General features: G+C 29.1%; 1 protein-coding gene across 1 annotated transcript; it reads left to right on the top strand.

Annotated features, from left to right (window-relative positions):
* The first annotated feature begins 2,812 nt into the window (after positions 1-2,812).
* LOC142328186 (uncharacterized) lies at positions 2,813-19,709 on the top strand. The gene is made up of 6 exons (XM_075371753.1): positions 2,813-2,904; positions 5,577-5,669; positions 13,585-13,778; positions 16,877-16,941; positions 17,671-17,724; positions 19,581-19,709. Exons 2-6 carry the CDS (start codon positions 5,590-5,592, stop codon positions 19,620-19,622), a joined length of 435 nt encoding a protein of 144 aa, XP_075227868.1. The 5' UTR covers positions 2,813-2,904; positions 5,577-5,589; the 3' UTR covers positions 19,623-19,709.
* The last annotated feature ends 1,546 nt before the right edge of the window (positions 19,710-21,255 follow it).

Raw genomic sequence — 21,255 nt, 5'->3', positions numbered from 1 at the left:
TGTTCATTTGTTAGTTGAGGGTTGTAAGTTATGGTAGGTGGTTGTGGTTGGAAGAGGCCAACTGAAGGCAGTAGTAGTTTGTGTAATTACGCTGACGGAAATGTCTGCCAAGGCATTTGCATCAATGGCATCCTAACAGAGACCAAACTGATGACTGTTGTATTATCAAGTTTAGAGGGTCTAACAGACCCGACTCCGATGAAGTCTAACAGTTCTGTCATTAGGACTAGGAACAGAGGGGACTAGGAACTAGGTGTGGCGACTGGGATCATCACAAGGCAGGTATCTTGCCCTGTGGGTGTCTGGATGACTTCCAGATATGGATATTAGTGTGTTAACTTTTACACTTAAGTTGAAATATTAATTTGTTGCTGAATACGATCAAGAAATAGGCATGCAAAGTGTATTCAGTAGGTTTCAAAGCTTGTAATAACTGTAAGAAGTATGGGTGTGTATGCAAGAATTTCCTTAAAACATTTCACACTAGGATTGCTAGTTTGTTGCTGGCCTTCCTAACAAATTTTTTTTAGTCTATGGAAAGATTTCCTGACTAGTACAACTTTTTCTCCAGACACCCTCGGTGTGTTGTAATCATTTCTTTATATAGACATTTGATCATATTAAACTAATTATGCCATCTACAAATGTTATTGTCACTTGGAAGATCACAATTAAACTTTCTTCGAAATGCTTGTCAAATTGTAACCACAGATCCTTATTTAGCAAATTGCAAAACAGAGAAGGCTTTCTGTTGAGGAATTCCCATCTCTGCTAGTGGCACTATCAAGCTGAAAAATATAGGGAATTAACTACCCTTTTTTTTTTTTGTACTTCATTACTTATGTATATAATTAAAAGTTGTATTAACTCATATCTCACGCACTTTTCTTGACATTTTTTTTATTACTGCTTGTTTTAAATTAAAAAAAAAAGATTGTTTATCGGTCTTCGTTTATTATTTATTTGTGTGCCCAGTAGTAGTAGTCTTTACTCTTTTGTTTGGTCTTAGGATTTATAATATGATACATAACCTAGTAAATAAATAAGTGCTATGTATTGTTTAGAATAACACAAATTTATTTTTCTCAATTCTATGTAAAAATTATACTTAGAAAATACTAAAAAATATACTCATGATGTCCATGCTGCAGTTTAAAATTTGTTTTCTAATATTTTGTTCAGTTTTATTAAAAAAGAAACTGATGATTGATTCATGAAAATTATTTATAAAATACCTTGCTTGAAGTTACTGTGATATGCTTACATGTGCGTTATAAATTTATTGGGCTTTTCTTTTTTTAGATTGAAGTTAAATTGAATGGGTGTGTGAAATAAAGCAGAAGGAATCATTTTTATTGAACAGTTGTAGATATACTCTCTAACTATTGTTCATTTATAGGAAATAAAATTGATTTTAATCAATATTATCTTATTTATTTATATCCTTATTATGTAATAGTACAGAAAAGTTATTTATTGTAATAGTCCTACCAATACATTGCGGTTAACCAGAGTATTAAAATAAAAATTTAGATATTGTAATTAATTTTACAAGTCTTACATTATCTCTTTTGTTTCTGAACATTTTAATATTAAATAAGTTATAAAAGTTAGATTATAACCACATATCATAAATTATCTAATTATGTTCTGTAGAAATTTAATCTAGTTTCAAGAGGTAGAGTTTTGACTATTCAACAAGGTAAACAATTAATAAAGATCAAATCTTTTTAATAGAATATCATAAATTTCTATAAATTTTCTATAAAAAATTGTTCAGTTTTGTACTGAAATAGTAATGATTCGCTGATGGAAATTCGATCCATTAAATTTTTCATTGTTAAAAATCATGTGGCATCCATATCTAGTTTTTTTTAATCATCCTTCAAATGGTTTAAAACTGTTTTTTTGGTCAATGTTTAGTTTGTTATATCACAACTAATAATGTTGTGATGTTCTGGTCTTGCTCAGTTTTTTCCATGATATTAATGATTTTTCAATCATTGGCTAACCACAGTGAGGTGGGTGCATCATTGATGTCAAAATTTCTATATTGAAAACACTTGGACTAATTTTGTCCATACATACTAATTGTGCATTATGCCCATAAACATACTATTTTTTTTTTTTTTTTTAGCAGCCTTAGTTGCACTTTCCTTTTTTGTAATAAAATTTCAATAATTGCATTCTGTTAACTGTTAGCTTGTTTTTGACAAAAGTAGGAATACCTGTGCTCTCCTATGTTTCCTATTCACTATGTTTAGGACTGGCAGACTTATTTATGTTTTCTAATATAAAAATGGTGATGAAAGGAATAAAATTGAAGGTTGTCTCATTGAATCTAAAGATTGACTAGCAGACTGAAGAAAGTGTTTTCTTGGAAACTTGGTTAATTGTATGAGCATTGTAAACGTTGTATTGAAGCTCGTGGGTGTTAAATCGAGTAGAGATATTATGATTAATTTATGTATTTTTTAACAGCCTCAGCCTGGAAGTTTAATTGTCAATTGTGTAAAAATAAGAATAACTAATGGACTACCAAATACAGCAATGTAGCTTAAACTAGCTAATTAAAATGCATATTTTAATTCTTGGATTACATTCAATTTTTTTTATTTATTACAATTGACTTATTTTAATTAAACGTTTTCTTTGTTTATTATTGAGAAAAAAGGTAAGATAAAAGTGAATAAATCTGAGTTCTGTTTATTGTAGGTGGTGGTTGGTTTATTATTCATTTTATTAATAATAATCAGTATAATAGAAATGACTGGTGCTACACAGATTTAGTTTGACTCTGTTTAATCAAGGAAAATAAACATGTTCTGTTAAGATAGGAAATGTAAACTGTAAAAGGAAGCAGACTGTATTATTTATTTTATGTCTTTCCTGATTGGCTTATATGTGCGTAATATCATTGTTATTTCTAAGATCATAGATTAAATTAATATCTACTATTTATACGTATAAAAACATTAACTTTAAACATTATAGAAGCTGTAAATATTAACTGGCAATACAAAACACTAGTATAAAGAATAAGATGTTGATCCCAAACTGAATGTATTTTTCACATCTCTGTGGTAAATAGTGTAAGTTGTAGGACTCAACATAATCTCTAATCTCCTGCCTCTAATTTTGATGCAGAGGAAAACTACTTTAATTATTACTTTTTTTAGTATGCATGCCTGGTGTTGATTGATTGTTTGTTGTTTTTGATCATGCTTATGTTACTTTTAAAACTTGATTTCTCTCGTATGAACATTTGTGACCATTGAGATTTATGGAAGTAAAAATGGTATGAAATTGTATGTAAAATAACTCAGATTAAAAAATTCATGATTTTTCTTTGTAATTGTATCCAATTAGATTATTCTAACAGGCATAGTTTTGAATAAAAGTGTATGGAATTAAATTTTTGAGCACAGTAGTGTTCTCTGTACTACTAAAAAAGAAAATTCCCTTCTATAATTGACTCATATGATAGGGATTTGATCAGGTTGGGGGCAGGGAAAATGATAAATAAATCAGTGCTATGGTAAATAGAAACAGTGAGAAGACGCATCTGAGGAAGTTTATTTACTTTATAGTTAATTGTTTATTATTTAATTTCATTTGGCTAAAAAGTTTATTAAAAATAGTAGATGAAAAATTAAAAATTCAATTATTTTTGAAAGTAGGCTTAAGATCATTTTATTTCTTGGTCAATTTCTCAGATTACTTATTAAAATAATGAAATCACACTATCACAGTTTACATGTTTCTTTTAAAGAAGGTTTATTTATTTATTAAAAAAAAATTATTGTTGAAAATAATGGTTGGATAAAAATTTCACCATTGATAGTAGTAAATTATCATTGTTAAAGTAGATCATTTGTTTACTTCAATTAATGATGAATAAATAAGCTTATTAGAAAATAAACTTACTTATTAGAAAATATAATAAAGTTAATTCATTTATTTTTTATGAGGGTTGTCTGAAACGTTTTGTGCCTAACATAGAAATACGTATTTTTTCTCTAAAATATAGTTTTATTTTTCAGCAAAGTCACCTTTCAAGTCGATATAATTTTTCCAGCATCGTTGGAAAAATTATAAACTTTGACCCTTCCAAATAGTAGCTGGCATCTTTCTCCGCAAAATAGATGTTTACGTATGCGATAACCACATCTGATGAAAATTTCTTTCCTCCAAGCGAAACTTTAAGGTTAGGAAACAAGATAAAGTTTCTTAGGGCCTGATCCGGTGAATACAGTGAGTGGTCATCAATTCAAAGTGCAATTCGTGGATTTTAACCATGGCAACTGCCAAAGTGTGAGCAGGTGCATTGTCCTGATGGAAAGCACTTTCTTCTTCTTCTTCAAATGTGGTTGTTTTTTTGCACTTCTGCCTTCAACTTGTCAAGTAGTGATGTGTAATACTGTCCCGTTATTGTTTTACCTTTTTGTAGACAATCTATAAACAAGATTCTATTGCTATCCAAAAAACAGTCGCCATCACCTTCCCGGCTGATGGAACTGTCTTCCTCTTTTTCAGAGCAGATTAAGCCTTTGCATCCCACTGTTTAGATTATTGTTTCATCTCAGGAGTGTCGTGGTGGATCCATGTTTCATCTACAGTTATTTTTTTCTTTATTTTCTTTTTAACGGTGGACCTCCAGGTCCACCGTTAGGTATTGCTTCAGAGGATGAGATGAATGATTTATGTGTGAAATGTCATGCCTGAGTGGGATTTGAATTCTTATCTACAGTTATGAATTGACACAAAAAATATGACTTGTTTTGCTTAAACTGCTCCAACAGGGCCTTGGAAATATTCATTCGAATGCGTTTTTCGTCCAAAGTGAGCAAACGTGGCACCCAACACGCGGATAGCTTCCACATATCCAATTCTTAAGTTAATATATGACAGTTATATTCTTTCCATATGCCCATAGTTTCTGCTATTTCTCTAACCTTAATTCGTCATTCGTCCAGTACCATTTGGTGAACTTTTTTGATGATATTGGTGGTGGTTGCAGTTTAAGGCTGTACCAAATGCTCATCATCAACCAAGCCATCCAACTGTTTCAACCGTATTTAAATTCAACTGTCCATCTTTTCACCATGGCAAATGATGTCAGAGTCCCCGTAAATAGCATCCAACTCCATTTTAATTTGTGTAGAAGTATTGCCCTTCAAATGCAAGTATTTAATCATGGCATGATATTTGACTTTTTCATTTTCACTAAAATACTCAAAAATGACTTACTTAAACAATTATCAAACAACTGAGCATCCAAAATGACTGAAATTTTAGTGAGTACCTTTCAACACATGTGCGAATACATTTCCTAACATTTGTTGATGAGTGCTAAACATCTTCATGTTGAGGCTCAAAACTTTTCAGATAATCCACATATTATAACATTTTGAAACAGAATCCTTTTAAAACTGTAGTAAATGATATTCTAGTTGAATCTCAAAACTTATTAATCAAGAACTTAAAAGTTCTTGTTTGCCTTAAATAAATTTAAACATTTTTTAAAAATTAAAATATCATTAACATTAAATATTTTTATATTTTTGATTTTTCAGTGATATAAATGGTATGGCTCTTTGTTTTAAGACTGGTAGTACAACTGTTGTTGCTAGTCCATCAAATAATTCAACACCTCAGCTTGGATATAGGTAATCAATCAGTTGCAATTTTTATATAAAATTTATTCAGAATTTTTTAACTTTCTTATTTGTAAATTGTTTATTTTTTATATTAAATTTTAAATGCTATTTTTTCATTTGGTTTTTTTTTAAATTTAGCTCCAGATTATCTTTCTTTATTAAATTCTTTATTTAAACGTTTTCCTTTGTAATTGTAATTCCCTATTAATTAACTTCAAAAAGGTAGAATTTAAAGGTGAATTGAATAGTATTATTTTATATCTTTAATAAATTTTGATATATGCTTTATTTTTTAAAATGTTTATTTATAATTGTTTAGTTTTATTTAAACATAGGTAATCTTATCAAATAAAATCCATTTGCACAGAAAGAAAATCACTACAGGACAAGTAAAAGATAAGAAACCTGAATCTTGATAAAAATGAGAAAAAGAGCAGATTAACAACATTTATTGTTACTAATTATGAGTTTAAGGCAGTTCGGAATCAGGAATATATATTTTTATTGAGGTTTTCCTACTTGTTATTTTGAAATTTTTCATGGAAATACTTTGAATATGAAACGTGAATCATTATGTAACAGACAATTATTGAATACTGATAGCGACAAACAATTATAAAAATATGATTAAATCATTTTAAGTGACCGTGTAATTTTTTGTTTGATAAATCTCACATATTTTCTGTAATAAACTTAGTGTGAAGTGGCAGGGAACTTTTACAAAATAAAAAAGGAATCATTGAAATCTGTGCATTTGGTTGTCAGTAAGATTTAAACATACATAAAAAAGCATAAAGGTTAAATTGAAAACTTCTGCCTTTTGATAGTTATATTAATAATTGAATTGTGGAAAAAGGGCAAGCTTTTTTTCAAAGACTTGTTTATAAAGGATCTACTAGATTGGTCTGAAAAATTGTTTTGAAAATTTGTTCCATTATTTCAGAAATTTATTTTGAAGATTTTTTTCTGATTAAAAAATTATATTGACATGCTGATTGTCAAATAATCTTTTTTGTAAATTCTTAAAATTTTATAAAAATGAAGTATTACAGTGCATATTGAGCTGATAAAGCATATTATTAAATTTTCAGCTAATTTTTGTGCTATTTCAAGTTGGAGATGTGCAATTTATTTACTTTTATGCTGCTTATGCAGTTAGTTATGTAAATTTTTAGATTTTAATCTGTAACTTTACAATTCAGAAATTTAACTTTAATCAAATAAATCATTGTAAAATATTATGCATAAATATAAAAGAAACTGAATAACAGATTTCAATGTATATTTATATACAACGTATATATATACATGTATATATATATATATATATATATATATATATATATATATATATATATATATACATATATATTTATTTCAATGTATATATATTTCAGTTTAGAATTCAAATTTTATGACAATTTCATCAATTGCTCTGTAATGATTATTTATATTAAGATTGTGATTAAACCATTTTTAATATTATTTTATTATAAATCCTATGAAATTTAATTAAGTATCACAGAAAAAAGTAATAAGAAAATAGATTAGGAAAAATCACTCAATTAAAAAGAATCATGACTATTACCTGTCAGAAGTTACAGTAAAAAATAATTTTGTCCTACTGGACAAGAAATGTAGTGCCATGAATTTAGTGATAAAATTTCAATAAACAAGCTGAATTCTTGTTGCTGAAAAAACATCCTGTGATCTGGAAAAATTCCAGATCTCAAAACAGTTAGCATGACTTTTCGCAATCTGCGGGAAACAGGTTCATGTCAGTGTATGATGCGGCCTTCTTCACAATCAGCTGTTTGAACCGTTCATATTACTTGCTGCTTAAATTCTGAGGTCTACTTGCACTTTCTTCAAGAAGAATTGCTGCTGCTGCTTGAAGATATTCCTCTAGCGCTGATGCGCAAAGTGTACTTTCAACATGATGGCATGCCTTCCCACTTCTCTTGTGTTGTTTCCCTCCCTTAAATCATAATTTCCTAGAGAAATGGATCAGTTGTGAAGGTCCACATTCCTGGTGACTAAGATTCCCTTATTGTTTTTTCAGGTTAAAACCCATAAAAAATCATTAATTCTGCCCCTTAGTTAACATCGTAAAAATTTCAGTATGACCTAATTTCACCAGGGTAGGTGAAATCCAAGTGAAATCTTTTACTAGTCATAGCTTGCAAATGAAGCTTAGTAGGACATATGTTTGTATGAAATTTTTCCATTATTTTAACAAGTAGAATAGGTTATGAAATCGCACGCGTGTATCACAAAGACTACTGTAAATATATCACAAAGTGTACTGTATATATAAAAACACGTGTGTACAATGTATATTGTTTTATGTATATATATATGGTGAGCCACATAGAAATGTGGTCTCAGCTGTAGTATCTCCTGGCACATGCTGTGTCATAAGGTGGTATGTTTGTCATGCATGTGCATTAGTTGAAGGTCATTGAGTCATTCATAAGGCTTAAGTCTTCCCCTCCTGTTCAATGAGTCTGTTCTAGTGTTTGTGCGTCATGGTCTATTCAATTGAGCAGCATGGTTTCATTGTGGAGGAATAAGTTCGCACAACACAGGAAATTTGGTTCATGAAAGGTTTCGAGGGGCATATCCTAGAAGTAATGTTCCTACAAAATCAGTAATTCAAGATTTAATGAAAAAGTGGAGAACAACTGGCTCTATTACCAATGTGAAGAGTGTGAAACAACCAACTGTTTGAACTCTGAAAGTTGTCTCTGATATAGTGAATCACAGTGGAAAGACTCCTCACAAGTCAGCATGACGATCAGCCCAGGAAACAGGAGTTTCTCCTACATCATGTTGGCAAATACTTCATGGTTTACAAATGAAAACCTATTGTATGAGTTGTGGATGAATTAAAACAACATGATGAGGGTAAACTAGTAAATTCCTGCCAGTGGCTCTTACAGAATGTTAGTGAAGGATTCCTTGATTTTTATGTTCATTTCAACAGATGAAGTGCAGTTCCATTTATCAGGTTTTGGTAATTCTCAGAATACGTGGCACTGGGCTACACAAAACCCAAATGAAACCAATCAAAAACCACTCCACCATTGAAAAACAGTTGTTTGGTGTGCAATTTCTGATGGCCAGATCATCAGACCAATATTGTTTGAAGAAACTGTTAATACCGATGTCTATTTATGACTGTACATAGAATTTACCATAACTTGACTCTAAAAGAACTTTCTTATGGATACTTCCAACAAAACTTGCCTCATTTGTGATCACTCTCACTCAAATCCTCCGAAATTTCACGAACGATAGAACAATCAGTAGGAACTTGTGGCCACCTCAGTTTCCAGACTTATTGCTGTGCGATTTTACCTCTGGATCCATCTGAAAGGGATAGTCTACAAGAACCACCAACCCATGGACATCGCAAGTGTTCAAAGACAACATTGAGATTGCTTGTATTCCAGTTGAAAAACTGCAGAAAGTTTTTCTGAACTTGATTTGCAGTATTGAACTTTTCATAATGGTTGGTGGTGAGCATTTTGAACAGAAACTTTAAAATTACATTGCAATATTGTAAATATTCCTTTTTTTAAAAGCACTGTAATTGAGAATCAATAAATTAAGTAATTTAATGTTACTTTTTGCTTTTCCTGGGTTCGGTTTTATTTGGCCCATATATATAAAAGATTCAAATAATTTATTAACATATTTCTCACTGTGCTAATAAAATTTAATATTATATGAAATAAAAAACCACCAAAACACAGTAATTAGATAAGTTATTAATATGGTAAGCTTACCTTATTGAATTACTGTGTTTTGGTGTTTATATTTCATATTATATATATATATATGCTTCTTTCTCAAGTATTATCATTTTGTCGTAGAGTAGAGTTTTGAATTTTATACATGTTCGGAGGAACTAATTTTCTATAAAAGTCGAGTGCTTTATGTATTTTTATAGAATGTCTTTTTTATTTTTATTTTTCTTGTATTAAGCATTTTTTTAAATTTTTTTGTATAGTTACTTGTTCATATATATATATATATAAACCATTTAAAAAAAATTTGTTAGTACAGATTTATACAAATAAAAATTATATATTTGAAAATCATTCAGTTATTGACTTTATTGCTAATGTTCAGTGTGTAATTATTAATACTGTTATTGTAAAATGAATCAACTAGTTTTTTTTAATCGATTACATATCAGAATTTTTTATGAAAGTATATTTATATTTCTGCTGCATAATTGTATAAATATGTAATTAATTTGATAATTAATGCAGTTAAATCACACTATTTTTCAAAACAATTCTTGTTTTTGAGTCATACATATTTGAAATGAATGTTGCATTTAGATTATAATTGATGATGTGTCAAGAGAGAAATTTAAGAGATATTTTTTAAGGAATAAAAGGAAAAAAGAAGTCGAAGTCTGTTAAATTGACAATTTCTGCTTTCACTAAATTAGTTATATAATTCAAGATGGTCTAACTATTTAAATATTTTATTTTATTTCTGCATCATACCTTCCTGAACCTTACATGTTTCTGGTTCTTATGTTTTATGCAGATATTTAAATTTTTTTATTCATAATTTTAAGATGAAAACAAAAGGAAGTAGGAAAAATAAAATTCACCCAAGTCTGCTGAGATTGATTTATAATCAACCTCAAAACTTGGTGGTAATTTTACGTACAAGTTACCTTACCTAATCTCCAGGCACTTAAATTTGATTGAACACTTTTGTGGAAATAATTAGCCATAATTTCTCTATTGAGAGTATTGAGTTTTTGTATTTGTATTGAAAGTGTGTAATAACATAATTATTGTGTGATGATAATTATTAGTAATAATAATAATATTTTTTTTTTGTCTTCAGTCATTTGACTGGTTTGATGCAGCTCTCCAAGATTCCCTATCTAGTGCTAGTCGTTTCATTTCAGAATACCCTATACATCCTACATCCCTAACAATTTGTTTTACATATTCCAAACGTGGCCTGCCTACACAATTTTTCCCTTCTACCTGTCCTTCCAATATTAAAGCGACTATTCCAGGATGCCTTAGTATGTGGCCTATAAGTCTGTCTCTTCTTTTAACTATATTTTTCCAAATGCTTCTTTCTTAATCTATTTGCCACAATACCTTTTCATTTGTCACTTTATCCACCCATCTGATTTTTAACATTCTCCTATAGCACCACATTTCAAAAGCTTCTAATCTTTTCTTCTCAGATACTCCGATTGCCCAAGTTTCACTTCCACATAAAGCGACACTCCAAACATATACTTTCAAAAATCTTTTTAATTTTTGATGTAAACAAATTATATTTCTTACTGAAGGCTCGTTTCGCTTGTGCTATTCGGCATTTTATATCGCTCCTGCTTCGTCCATCTTTAGTAATTCTACTTCCCAAATAACAAAATTCTTCTACCTCCATAATCTTTTCTCCTCCTATTTTCACTTTCAGTGGTCCATCTTTGTTATTTCTACTACATTTCATTACTTTTGTTTTCTTCTTGTTTATTTTCATGCGATAGTTCTTGCGTAGGACTTCATCTATGCCGTTCATTGTTTCTTCTAAATCCTTTTTACTCTCGGCTAGAATTACTGTATCATCAGCAAATCGTAGCATCTTTATCTTTTCACCTTCTACTGTTACTCCGAATCTAAATTGTTCTTTAACATCATTAACTGCTAGTTCCATGTAAAGATTAAAAAGTAACGGAGATAGGGAACATCCTTGTCGGACTCCCTTTCTTATTATGGCTTCTTTCTTATGTTCTTCAATTGTTACTGTTGCTGTTTGGTTCCTGTACATGTTAGCAATTGTTCTTCTATCTCTGTATTTGAACCCTAATTTTTTTAAAATGCTGAACATTTTATTCCAGTCTACGTTATCAAATGCCTTTTCTAGTTCTATAAACGCCAAGTATGTTGGTTTGTTTTTCTGTAATCTTCCTTCTACTATTAATCTGAGGCCTAAAATTGCTTCCCATGTCCCTATACATTTCCTGAAACCAAATTGGTCTTCTCCTAACACTTCCTCCACTCTCCTCTCAATTCTTCTGTATAGAATTCTAGTTAAGATTTTTGATGCATGACTAGTTAAACTAATTGTTCTGTATTCTTCAGATTTATCTGCCCCTGCTTTCTTTGGTATCATTACTATAACAATTTTTTTAAAGTCTGACGGAAATTCCCCTTTTTCATAAATATTACATACCAGTTTGTATAATCTATCAATCGCTTCCTCACCTGCACTGCGCAGTAATTCTATAGGTATTCCGTCTATTCCAGGAGCCTTTCTTCCATTTAAAACTTTTAATGCTCTCTTAAATTCAGATCTCAGTATTGTTTCTCCCATTTCATCCTCCTCAACTTTCACTTCTTCCTCTATAACACCATTTTCTCATTCATTTCCTCCGTATAACTCTTCAATATATTCCACCTATCTATCGACTTTACCTTTCGTATTATATATTGGTGTACCATCTTTGTTTAACACATTATTAGATTTTAATTTATGTACCCCAAAATTTTCCTTAACTTTCCTGTATGCTCCGTCTATTTTACCAATGTTCATTTCTCTTTCCACTTCTGAACACTTTTCTTTAATCCACTCTTCTTTCGCCAGTTTGCACTTCCTGTTTATACTATTTCTTAGTTGCCGATAGTTCCTTTTACTTTCTTCATCACTAGCATTCTTATATTTTCTATGTTCATCCATCAGCTGCAATATATCGTCTGAAACCCAAGGTTTTCTACCAGCTTTCTTTATTCCGCCTAAGTTTGCTTCTGCTGATTTAAGAATTTCCATTTTAACATTCTCCTATTCTTCTTTTACATTTTCTACCTTATCTTTTTTACTCAGACCTCTTGCGATGTCCTCCTCAAAAATCTTCCTTACCTCCTCTTCCTCAAGCTTCTCTAAATTCCACCGATTCATCTGACACCTTTTCTTCAGGTTTTTAAACCCCAATCTACATTTCATTATCACCAAATTATGGTCACTATCAATGTCTGCTCCAGGGTAAGTTTTGCAGTCAACGAGTTAATTTCTAAATCTTTGCTTAACCATGATATAATCCATCTGATACCTTGCAGTATCGCCTGACTTTGTCCAAGTGTATATTCTTCTATTTTGATTTTTAAATTGGGTGTTGGCAATTACTAAATTATACCTCGTGCAAAACTCTATAAGTCGGTCCCCTCTTTCATTCCTTTTGCCCAGCCCGTATTCACCCACTATATTTCCTTCCTTGCCTTTTCCAATGCTTGCATTCCAATCTGCAACTATTATTAAATTTTCATCTCCTTTTACGTGTTTAATTGCTTCATCAATCTCTTTGTATACACATTCTATCTCATCATCATCATGGGCGCTTGTAGGCATATAGACGTTAACAATCGTTGTCGGTTTAGGTTTTGATTTTATCCTTATTACAATGACTCTATCGCTATGCGTCTTGAAGTACTCCACTCTCCTCCCTATCTTCTTGTTCATCACGAAACCTACTCCTGCCTGCCCATTATTTGATGCTGAGTTAATTACTCTAAAGTCACCTGTCCAAAAGTCGCCTTCCTCTTCCCACCGAACCTCACTAATTCCTACTATATCCACGTTTACCCTATCCATTTCCCTTTTTAAATTTTCTACCCTACCAACCTTTTTTAAGCTTCTAACATTCCACGCTCCGACTCGTAGAATGTTATTTTTTACTTTTCTGGTGACCCCTTCCTTAGTAGTCCCCACCCGGAGATCCGAACGGGGGACTATTTTACCTCCGGAATATTTTACCAAATTACACACATTACATAAAAAATGTGTGCCTATTTTTATATTCATATGCAGTTCATTTGAATATTATATATTTTTATTTTGTGGACTACTAATTGAGAAAGATATTGTTTAATTTATATTTCAGTTTAAATCCTAAAGGGAACGGTGAAGTTGTACCACCAACTCCTCAACAAAATGGTGTCTCATATCCTAAAATTAGTTCACCAACTCATGATTATGAGAATCTAATTCGTGTCATTCCTACTCGAAAAGCACCTAAGCCACCTGCTCCAACACCGCTGAATACCTCAACTTATGCCACTCTTGCCACTCATCAAGGTAATTTATTTGTTTTTTTATATCCTATTTGGTTTTCTACAACTTAAAATCCATGCTATTCATTTTGATATACGATATTTCAATGTGATATTTTAAGAAATTTAGAGTCAAATTGAATTTAAATATGTATTTACTTACTTTATCCGGTTAATTATTTTCTGCCTTAACTTTAACATGTTGAATGCAGTACAAGTCTTCTTACTGCTGTACTGGATATCTTGATCTGAATTCACCTTTGATGTGTATCATTTGTATGTGTAGATCTTCAGTTTAATACATTTTCTTAAATATGCTTAGTACAATTTTAGGTTTAATTTATAGGCTTGGAAACATAAACTGGTACATTTGCCAGCATCTGTATTGAGTAGGTTTTTAGAACACAATAATGAGATAACAGGATTTTGGGATTGTGTATGGTGTTGGTTAATTTTGTAAAACATTAACAACATAATAAAGTTAATGGTGTGGAGAAGATGCACCTGTAGCAACCAGCTACAATTAGACTCCCACTACTTATGCTTATGCTTTTAAATAAAAACTTTAGTTGGAACTTATCTGTGCCTTGGTTTACAAAGAAAATAATCAGAACTTATTATGTTGGTTTTAAATAAATTTTTTCATATCAAAAACTTGTTAAAAAAAAATTATCAGTCAAGACTGGTATTCATGTAGAAATATTTTTATGGCTGGATGTATTATATATTTTGAGGAACTTGAAGAGATAATTTTTATTAGCATTAGTTATTTGTAACTAAATCAATTTGAGCCATTGAGAGTATCATTTGGCTTTATCCAAAAATTGGAAATTTAAAACAATAGACTTATAAGCTGGCTGTTGCCATATAATTTGTGATTAATAAAGATTATGAATATTATACTTTCTATAAAAAGCTATTAAACTTAACACCCATGTTTTAATATAAATCATTTAAAAATTACATCTTTGTTTTCTTAGCTATTTAATCTACAGAAAATTTATCTTGAAATTAAAAAATAAAGAATTTCAGGACTTGTAAGTTAGATTTATTGTTGATTTAGAAAGGTTCTCTATATTTTTAGGACGCGTTGCATGTATAAGAGTGAAGAGTCGTTTCATAGGGATATTTAAAATGAAAAACAGAAAATTGATAATATCATGGTGTTGATGGATGATGTCCCTGTACTATGATTGAACCTTAAAGCAGTTATACTTTTTTATATTTTTAAGTTTACAAATGAAACTGCATCTGTTCAAGCAGTATTCCTGAGAATGGTTTTTTCTCTTTTTAGTGTTATTTGCAGGTTGATTTGGTGTCAAATTTAGGCTATATATAGTATTTTAGAAATATACCAGGAGGTGCCCTCTTCTTAGTCAAATTGTTTTCTACCATTTTTCACTTATTTCATTCCTAATAATCCAAACTAAGTAGGGCCATAATTGTTATGGTTCAGTGAAAGTCTAAATCATCCAGAAGTTAATTCATCTGGAAGATTAATTAATGTTTTTTTACTTACTGTTTCAGAATTCATACTTTTAACATTGTAGGTTATTTTATTAGACTATTTCGATGAATTTTGAAGTGAAACTTATAATAGGACTTATGTTATGACCAAGTACACTACAGTAAACTGAAAAAAGTAACTGTTCATTGTGTTGATTTTCTTTTTAGATTCACTTTGTTTTGTTTAATTTTTCTTTGTGTTTATTTTTTTCCTTGTTCGATTCTAAGTCAAGTTAAAATCTTATTTTTAAAAAGTTTTCTTCTTCATCTTAACAAAATAACTTTATTTTTTCCTTTAGTTGTTAGTTAATTTTTTTTTATAAGATTTCATAATGTGCAATGATTGGTATTTTTTTTTGCTTTTGTTCCTCAGTTGATAATTAATAAAGCTTTATATTTTTTCTTTGTAGTAACTGTAATGATTTTTCATTCTATTGCCACATTATTTAACATGGCCTACATGCGCAGGAATACACATGCACACACACACCAATAAAAATAATAATTTGAAGGCTTAGAAAAATAAATAAATATGTTTAAATACCAATCTCCGTGGTGGAGTGGTAGCCTTGTGGTCTTTCATCTAGAGGTCCCAGGTTTGAATCCCGGTTAGGCATGGCTTTTTTCATACACTATAAATTTCCATTTTTATTTTCCCCCATGTATGTAATATAAGTTCACTAAAATATAAGAATATTACTCTGCAGTATTTTACATGTAGTCTATTGTAAGATTGCAATAATGACTGACCGTTTTAAATAAATAAAGCTATTCTGATTGAAACAGAATAAAACATATAGAAACATAAAAACATATAGAAGTAAAGATAAATTATAAAGTAAAAGATAAATGTGAAACATTAATTATTTGAATAGAAACATGAAAGAATGTTAAGTTAAATAAATATAAAATTACTACAAAATAATTCACAAATCAGAGGCCACTATTGAAACTTATTTTGAGCGTGTATTTATGTAAGCAGATAAGTCATGTTTTCTATTTTAATTTAATTTTATATTATTATATTTTTATTTAAAAAATTCATCAGCAGTATAATATTTCCATTAAAGAAAATGTTTTAATAAAATTGGTAGGACGATTTTTCAAAGAGTTCAGTAATTTAATAAAAATGGCAATGAAAGCATAATTAAATCAAAGCAAAATTGTATTGAGTTATACAAAGATGGTTCTGTTTTTTAGTGTGGTAAAGGTAGATATTATTGTATTTTTAAAAATAAGAGACCATTCTTTTTAGCAAAGATTGATTTATCATCAACTTTAATTATCTCTCTAGATTAAAGTTGTTCTTAGTAAAAACATTGGATGCATTTTCTATTTCCCTGTTAACTGTAAATGCTTGAAATTATTTTAAATTTATAATTAGTATTTGATATTTCAAAAAAAAAAAATTGAGTTTAAACGTAAGAAAAATAATTTTGTGGAGGGATTCTGTCAGATTAATTAAAACAACTTTTATAAATTTCAAATAAGTTATCTAAAAAGATAATTGTTTTTATACTCGAGAAGAAAAATGCTATATGTTATCAGTTTTTGTTTGTGTGTTGTAACATGATGTTTTAAAACATTGGAAGATAATTATTGTAATTTATTTTACAGGTCTCGAAGGTATTCCATTTGTTCTGAACCCTAAATATTCTCTGTCTTCAAATACAAATAACACTGTGAGTTTTATTTATTAGTTATTTTTATGTGTAATTAAAATCATTTGTTTTGAAAAAAAAAATTATTTAGATTAATTTTATTTAATATGGCCCATTGGTATAATTATATATTATATAAAATAATTATAAATATAAATTATAAATCTGCTTATCAACAAATGTTTGTTTAAATTTACATTTACCTAACGCGTTCGGAAAATTATTTCCTTCTTCAGGGATGTATCGTAACTAATTATACATATAATAATATTTCACATATTAAACAAGTTAGATAATTAAAAAATATTTGTATAAATATAACAATTGATCATCAGTTATTAAAATCAAGCTGCACGTAATGTGTCTTGTAAGTGTGGTAGTCACAATTGTTATAATATTTTGTCTATACATACACACACACACACACACACACACACACACACACACACACACACACACACACACACACACACACACACACACACACACACACACACACACACACACACACACACACACACTCACACACACACACACACACACACACAGTTAATACACACACACACACACACACACACACACACCCACCCACACACACACACACACACACACACACACACACACACACACACACACACACACACACCTGTAATTCCTTAATATTTATGTTATTAACTTTATACTGTTTATATTTTAGACATATGATACGATGATAAATAATTTATTTTATGAATGAATTCTTTGTTACAGCCATCACAACTTCTAGTTATAAAGGCTAAAACTAAATATCAGATAGATAAAGAAGTAAGTTATTTAATAACTTTATTTTAATTAATTATAGTTAGTTGTATTTGATGTATTTAATATTTTAATAAAAAAAACTTGATCGATTTGCTTCAGTAATAAAGAATAATGAATTTAGCTTTAATAAAAAATTATCACAGTTAAAAAAAACGACAATTATAAAGAACATTCGTTGCATACAGAAACCCAAATAAGTGATAAAAAAATACAATACTTTTATTAATAATAGATATGAAGTTCTGTATAAACCACAAAGATTGTTAATATTCCACTTTGGATGTCATTCTACAGTATATGTGTGGTTCTGAGCAAGACAATAAACTACCGTGGTCAGAAGAAATTGCTCTGTTGGCTAGTTATCATCCTTCCTCTTCTCATTATCTTACTTTTTATTCATTCTTGGTCAGTTGCTGTTAGAGGTGAATCAACCACTCTGGTTCTACTTGTGCTATGGTGGCACCACAAATTTCTTTACTGGAGCTAGGGTTCTCTATTCCTGATCCCAATCAATTAGTCAAATAATACACGTACAATAACTCCAAAAAAAAAAAATATAATTGCCAGATCTTTTCTGATAATTTTCTAGTGAGAAGTTTTCAAAGCATTTTTAATTTTAAGAATGTTAATAAAATATTTTCTTGCATAGGTGATCATATGATTAATGATAGATTCTGTAAGACTGATTGTTTAAATAGTTGTATGTAAGTGATAGAAATTGGTTTAATTCCAAACAAATAGAAGTATTTTAGAAAATTGTTACATTGATAAATCTTCAAAAAATAAACTAATAAAACAATAAATAACATAGTCTTTTTTTACAACAGTTATAATTTTAAGTAACTGTTATATAGTTCATTTTTATCTATATGATTATATAGTTGTATATATAAAGTATATTCTAAAAAATAATCAAACTTTTTAATTATTTGGTTACCATAAATTTTATTGAATTATGGTCTGTTCCATTATGTAAAGTATGACACAATATCTTGTTAAGAGCTTCCTTGTAAGTTGTGCAGCTCATATGCTGTGACGATTTATGTAAATCATTATTTGTATCATTTTGCCATTTTTACAGTGAATGATTTATGTTAACAATATATAACATTATAAATATTATAACATTGTGCATGAAACTTGGAAAAACATTAATCCATTTCCAGAATTATTATTGTGCAAGTCAGATAGGGTGAGGTGAGGGTTGTATGGTGTATAAGGTTTCCTGTTGGTATAATAATTAAATATATAAGGTTTCCTGTTGGTAAAAGTAATTGCATGACAATTTAATCCTTTACAAAGGATTAAATTGTCATTGCATTGTCATGCATAACATGTTAAATACTGCTAACAGAAACCTTTCAGCAGTATTATTTATACACATATGTTGATTGACACCAGTGAAATCATCTATAAATAAAACATTATTGCTTGTTAATGAAACCAATCTTCTAACATATGGCTGATTAAATATTAATGATCAACCATTATTGAATATTTCATGATGTACATTCTTGATGACCATGAGATGTAGTCCATAAATTAACATTAATGCTTCATGAATTTCTCCAGGTTTCATATTTTCATCTGTAAAAAAAAAACAAATGGCAGAATTCACTCTTGAACATGAAGTAACAAAGATGCACTAATTTTAATGTGCTATCATTCTGGATTGAATATTTGTACCAAGGCTGACATAGTTTTATTTGAAAAAGAAGGAATTATATTTTCCTTCACCACTTTGCCAAAACGTCCGGAGTAATAGTAATAAAAGACTTAAAATGAAGATTACTGTTTTAAATATCTCATAATTTTATTTTATTATGCAATTAATACATGTATTGTTTTTTTTTTTTCAGTTTGAGTATGACTTTAGACTTGAGCGACAGTATACGTCTTAGTAAATATTATTTTTACTGTTATTCTAATTTTATATATATATGCTTATTGAATTTAAAAGCTCTTGCCAACTGCATTTTATTGTGTCTCTAATTATTGTTATGTATATTACAATGTTTATCATGATTTGTAGACATTATTATTCATTTATGGCTTAAAAAATATTGATGAAAAATAATATATAAAATACATCAGTAATTCAATAATATATGTAAATAAGATAAAATTCAGTTCATTATTTAAACTCCAATTTTTTTGATATCTAACATTGTCTTTAGCTACAGTATTAATTAAACTAAAATTTGTAACAAATAATGTGATTTCCAGTTAAGTAGTATTGTAGGTTGGTTTATGAAATGTAAAAAAATACTAAATAGTTACTTGTACTTTGTGTGGATTCAGTTATTTTTTTCTTGTGATGAAACTTAGATATATTCATTTTTTTTTTTTTTTAAGGCCGGAACGCTACCACTCGTGCCACGGCAGCCAGCAGTTACATTCAAATTAAATGAAAGTAAATTTACCTATTTTTTTTTTTTTTTTACACATTGGTAAAAAAAGTCACGGATTCTTAATTTTATTGAAATGTTCATTTATTTTGTTCCTTAACCTACCCAGACATATTTTTTTCTAGATTTAAATAGGCCTTGTGAAATGATTCTTAATGTTTATTTAATAAACTTTGGGGCATTAAATTTATTTCTACCGATTGCTGACTTATCTTGAAATATATCTTATCTTGAATATATCAGAATCATTTTTAATGTACTTTATTTTGTATACTTCTAAAGTAAAGACGTTTTAAAAGAATAAAAATATGTTTTAAACATTTTAATGTACAAGAAACAAACATTTAAAAAATTATATAGGACTAAGTGAATATTTAAAAAACATTCATCTAAAGCAACATATTTTATATACTACTTTTAATTTATTAGTTTGTCACAGTATGATGTTCAAAAAAATTTTTTATGTGCATTCCAACACCACAGGTGCAACACAGAATGGTGTCATTTTTTAAAAATTATTCTTTGCATCAACTTGATTTAACCCTTTTACTTACATTTTCTGAAAAGTGACATGTTTATTTTTGCTTTTAGTAAAATGGTTGATCATTTCCATTTCTTATTATAATTTGGCAATTATGATTTCAAGAATCTGTAATCTACCACACATATTTTAAACTGATTATAATTGCTCATTATATTTTCTATAGTTACTCTACTGACTGTAAGAATTTATAGTTCATAAATAAAGTGTTAGAGAAATAAAAGAAAATTTTGTATGTTCTTTAGATATCTACATATCAATAGAAAGCTGATAATTCTTTGATGTTCTTTATCAATCCTTACCATCAGTGCATTTTAATATTAGAACCACTCTACATCACAACACTTTACATTGTCAATCTCTCGTTTCTTCCTTTCTTTGTTCTTTTCTTGTTTGAAGTAAATTTTTTCATGTTACCTGGTAGTTCATGGTACCTGGGTTCATGTTACATGGTTACCTTAATTCCCTTTTATAATTCACTTCATAGCAATGTTAGCTAATAAATTATTAACTGATAAATAAATGATAATTCACTCTTATATTAATTTTTTAAATTGCAGTTGGCTTAATTTTTTTTTGTCTTAA

Source organism: Lycorma delicatula, chromosome 7, assembly GCF_047948215.1.
Source record: "Lycorma delicatula isolate Av1 chromosome 7, ASM4794821v1, whole genome shotgun sequence".
Lineage (NCBI taxonomy): Eukaryota > Metazoa > Arthropoda > Insecta > Hemiptera > Fulgoridae > Lycorma > Lycorma delicatula.
Note: the sequence above shows the minus strand (reverse complement) of the source record. Positions and strands in the feature narration are given on the sequence as shown.